Source organism: Hibiscus syriacus, unplaced genomic scaffold (genome assembly GCF_006381635.1).
Source record: "Hibiscus syriacus cultivar Baekdansim isolate YM2019G1 unplaced genomic scaffold, ASM638163v2 tig00110540_pilon, whole genome shotgun sequence".
NCBI classification, from domain to species: Eukaryota; Viridiplantae; Streptophyta; class Magnoliopsida; order Malvales; family Malvaceae; genus Hibiscus; species Hibiscus syriacus.
The window spans coordinates 302,878-307,578 of NW_024062772.1; the positions used below are offsets into that span (position 1 = coordinate 302,878).

The 4,701-nt window shown below is 33.4% G+C and overlaps 1 protein-coding gene across 1 annotated transcript; it reads right to left on the minus strand.

The window, feature by feature from the left end:
- Positions 1 to 2,004: 2,004 nt before the first annotated feature.
- On the minus strand, positions 2,005 to 4,412 carry LOC120130312 (probable WRKY transcription factor 40). Its single transcript, XM_039147564.1, has 2 exons — positions 4,276 to 4,412; positions 2,005 to 2,395 (listed from the first exon to the last, which is right to left on the minus strand). Exons 1-2 carry the CDS (start codon positions 4,303 to 4,305, stop codon positions 2,042 to 2,044), a joined length of 384 nt encoding a protein of 127 aa, XP_039003495.1. The 5' UTR covers positions 4,306 to 4,412; the 3' UTR covers positions 2,005 to 2,041.
- Positions 4,413 to 4,701: the final 289 nt, after the last annotated feature.

A 4,701-nucleotide genomic window follows, 5' to 3' on the forward strand; every position in this document is an offset into this window, starting at 1 on the left:
AATTTCCCGATTTATCGGGATTTAGGTATATTTTTTTTAGGGTTTTGATTCTAGGCTACTGTATATGATAAGTTGATATTGATTTGGTTTCTGTTGATTGTTTTTTTTTACTGTTTCTATCACTGTTCGGCCTCTGTTAATGATGACGGCGACGACGAGATGGACCGGCAGCAGTGACGACGGCGGTGGGAAGTGCCACTTGGCTTGAGCGGCGGCGGCTGATGATGATTTAGGGTTTTGAAACCCTAATTTTGTTGGGTTATCATATGATGGGCTCGGGTTTGGGCCTTGGTTGGGCCTTGTTGTATTGGGCTTTGGCCTGCAAAAAAATATGTAATAATAAATAATAATACAATAATAAGATAACGATAATAATAATAATAATAATAATAAAATAACGATAAAAAAACCCGGACAAAAACGGGTGTCTACACATTGATTATCTTATTTCTTTCTTTTATCTTTCCCCCTTTAATTTCTGCTATAAACTTTGTTTATCTTTGCGAGCCTATAAACTCATGTTGTTGTTGTTGTTGTTGGTGCTGGTGGCGGCGGCGGCGGTGGTGTTAATAAAAAAGATGATGATCAATGAAGAAAAGGGTTGCCAGCTTCAGTTTCTTATACAGAAGAGCAAAAATCTTTCGCTTGATTCTTCCTCTTCTCTTCTTCTTCTTCTTCGACTCCATTGCCGGCGCTCTAACCTCAACCATTTTCTTATCCATGAAAATTTCAGAGATCTGGGAAATGAAGAAGAAGAGAGATAGAACAATGGGGTTGCATGAAAACTAATATCCAACTCTTATTAATAGCTGCATTTTTCATATTATTTTGTACAAGGAAGCTTCCGGCCACTTTCATGCATGCACTTTACGATCACTTTCGTTTCTGATCATTCATACGGCCTTTAGGAAGCAACATTTATGTGTCTTTTGTTCATCGTTTTGGTTTATGTGGCGATGAATCTTGGGGTTCAAGTTGAACACCTTGGGTTTTGAGTGGGGAGTACAGTGAGGTGTTTTGCTGCTTCGAGAGGCGGCTCCGGTGGCGGAGGAGGTTGGGTGGCGTTTTCCACCGTATCTTAGAATGAACTTGACGAGTGATTGCCATTATCTTCGACAAAAACAAATAGGGTAAACTACGTGTTTAATACCTAAACTATCAGTTTTAGCCCGTTTTAGTAGGGTTTAATTGGGGCATCGACCGAACCGAATTTCCATTAATCGAACCAAACTTTTTTTTTGAAAATATTAACCGAAACGAATAAAGTTCGGTTATTTCGGTTTGGTTAAGAATTGTTTTTATAATTTTTTAATTAGATTAATTTGAATATAATAGAAATATTTTTTATTTAGGTTAAAATTTAATTAGGTATTAATAATTTAATCAGTCTAGTGTGGTTAAAAATAATTGGGTCTTAATTCTTAATGGATATGAGCTTAAAATATGTATTTAATATAGATAATATATTAGTTTTGGTTAATTAACTAAATTCGTATCGAATTAACCGTTAACCGAGTATTGAAAAAACATTAATTGTTCTCTGACCAAACTAATTTGGTAGCCGATTGAATTAGTCGAAATAATTCAGTTCGGTCGATTAATTCGGTTAAAATCGAAAAATGAACACTCCCTACGTTTTAGTATCTAAACTTTTAATTTTTTCAGAATCATACCTAAAGTTTAGTTTTTGTTTCATTTTAGTACCACCGCTAAAATTTATTTTTTGTTTCATTTTAGTACCTCCATTCAAAATTTAAAGTTAAGTTTAGGTGTTAAAACGGACCAAAAGTGATAGTTTAGGTACAAAACAAGTTAAGTTTTTAACGACGAGAGATTAAAATGAAATGAAAACTAAATGTTAGGTATAGTTTTGAAAAAATTAAAAGTTTAGGTGACAAAAAGAATCAAAACTAATAGTTTAGATACGGAATGCATAGTTTACCCAAAAATATAGATAGCATTTAGAAACTTAAATTTGAATTTAGATTCAAGAAAAACCCTTAACCTAATAATTTAAAGAAACTTAAACTTCTATCGGAGTTTATGGAGTCGATGGTTTAAGCTGCTCGGCGACGGAGCGAGCAACGGCGGCCTCTAAAGCTACGGTGAAATTAGGATCTTTTGTTAAGGATGCAACATAGTCTTCAATTCTCTTGTCGTCGTTGTTGTTGTTTCCATGGTCAGAACCCGAAAGATTGAGATCGGGAGTGATGCAAGGTCGAAACGGGTTATCGAGAACCGGAACACGATACTCCGGTGCCATTGTGGTGCCGGAGATTACTGTGGAGCTGCCGGGAGAAGACAAAGATTGTCCCGTTGTGGGATCAACATCATGGTTGTGTTGTCCTTCGTATGTTGCTATAAGAAAAGCTCTGTCTTCCAAGCATCGTTGAACCTGGACAAAATAAAACAAACATTAGGAGGTTTTAATGTCTTTATAATTAAGGTAAAATACGCATTTAGTACATAAACTATAAGTTTTGATTCATTTTAGTACTTAAACTTTCAATTATTTCAAAATCATACCTAACGTTTAATTTTTGTTTCATTTTAGTACCTCACCGTGAAAAATTTAACGCATTTAGTACCTAAACTATCAGTTTTGGTCCGTTTTAGTACATAAACTTTCAATTGTTTTAAAAACTAAACGTTAAATTTAGAACAGTGTACTAAAATGAAACAAAAACTAAAGTTTAGGTATGATTTTCAAAAACAATTGAAAGTTTAGGTACTAAAACGGATCAAAACTGATAGTTTAGGTACTAAATGCATAATTTACCCTTATAATAATGTAACTACGATAATAATAAAGGTAAAGTACACAAATGATCTTCCAACTATAGGACGTTATTTTATTTGAGTCTCTTAACTATTAAAAGTTACAAAATGGTCCCTCGACTATAGAACGTTAATTTGTTGAGTCTCTCAACTATTAAAAGTTATAAAATGGTCACCCGACTATTCATTATATTCCTAATTGGTCCTTTTTCGTTACAAAATTAACGGTAGTTTGAGCTGGATGTTAGTCTATTGTTTGAAATATAATAGTCGTTTGAGATTTTTGGGATTTATCATATCTCAGACAACATATTAACATCTAGCTCAGACCGTCGTCAATTTTTTAACAGGAAATGACGAATATTGAACATAATGAATAGTCGGGTGATTATTTTGTAACTTTTAATATTCGGAGGACTCAACAAAGTAACATCATATAGTTGAGAGACTATTTTGTAATCTTTGCTAGTCAGGTACTTAACAAAGCAACACCCTATAGTTAAGCGACTATTTGTATACTTTACCCTAATAATAAATGTAAGAAAATTGTAAAATTGGAAATCCCATAATTTAATGTTAAAAAGTTATTTTGAAAAAAAATTACGAGCATGAGAAGAGAAAATTTACTATGTTAAAAAATATAGGATTTAATCAACTTACTTTTAAATTATAATATCTAGTGTCTGTTCGCGGGATAAGTTTTTGTTTACAAAATAGATTCACTCAAACTGAATTTCCTACTCTTCTTCTAAGTACGGATGGGCATGGGTCGGGTTTTTGGTCCACCCGACCCAACTCGACCCGAGAACAAGGGAGCTTCCACCTGAGATTCGATTCGACCAAAACAATGTTTCACCCGACTCAAATATATGACTTAGAAACTCGACCGACCCGAAAATAAAAAAAAATTATTCAATAAAAACAATGACTTAATTGAAAAAAATATATAAAGGGGTATTATTGTAATTATTCCTAAATATATAAGGTAAAATTATATATTTTTCTAGGTCGGGTCGGGTATTTTTCACCCTAAACCCGAACCCGACCCGGCCCGAATATTACACTTAAAAAAACCCGACCCCACCCCGAATTTTTTTAAAAAAATCAGACCCGCTCTGCTCGGGTTAGGGTTGAGTGCCCATCCCTACTTCTAAGTGCAAAGAATAAAGTAACTTTTTTACGAATATAACTTCTCCAGTTGATCTAGTAAGATGAGGTACTAGGTCCCTTAAGCAAGGTAAGGGTTTCGAATCCTGGCGTTTACGAATGGAGGAAACTGAGTTGGGAGGGTCGCCCTCGCCTCTGCAGTACCCGATCTGGATTAGTCGGTCAATAGATCGAATACCATTGATTAATTAAAAAAAAGTAAATTTCTTTCTAACTATCTCGGACCCAATAAAAAAATCTAAATCACACAACTATAATAATCTTACAAATTAGTCACCAAATGCTATAGTTTGAGCATAAAATATTACTGCCATGTGCATGTGAGAATACCTTCTTTTTTACAGGGCATCGAGGAGCCATCGAACACTTGAAATAAGCTCGTGGGGATGGATTATTTTTGGTATCTTTCTGTCCATATTTCCTCCATTGATATCCATCTTTAACTACCTAAAATCATAATTACATTTAAATTTAGTCACTATATACAATTATACATATAATATTCACTTGTCGAAGACATTTTATCGTATTGAACTCGTATTCATGTTAAAAACACATTCAGAACAAAAAAATGTTAATGCTTCAAAAAAATTTAGGTACAAATAAGTACCTAAAGTATATTATTTTTTTTATCTTGATCAAAATAAGCACCTAAAATTATAATTTTGGTCAAAATAGATCTCTATCTAAGTACCTAAAGTATTCTTTAATTAATGTCACATGTCAACTTTTTTAGAATTTAGATGAAAATTTTAA

Bases quoted from the DNA above. Each gene is read 5' to 3' on its own strand.
- LOC120130312 (XM_039147564.1), bottom strand. From the start codon at position 4,305: ATGGCTCCTCGATGCCCTGTAAAAAAGAAG. The intron at 2,396-4,275 runs GTATTCTCACAT...TATTTTGTCCAG, and splicing joins GATGCCCTGTAAAAAAGAAG to GTTCAACGATGCTTGGAAGA.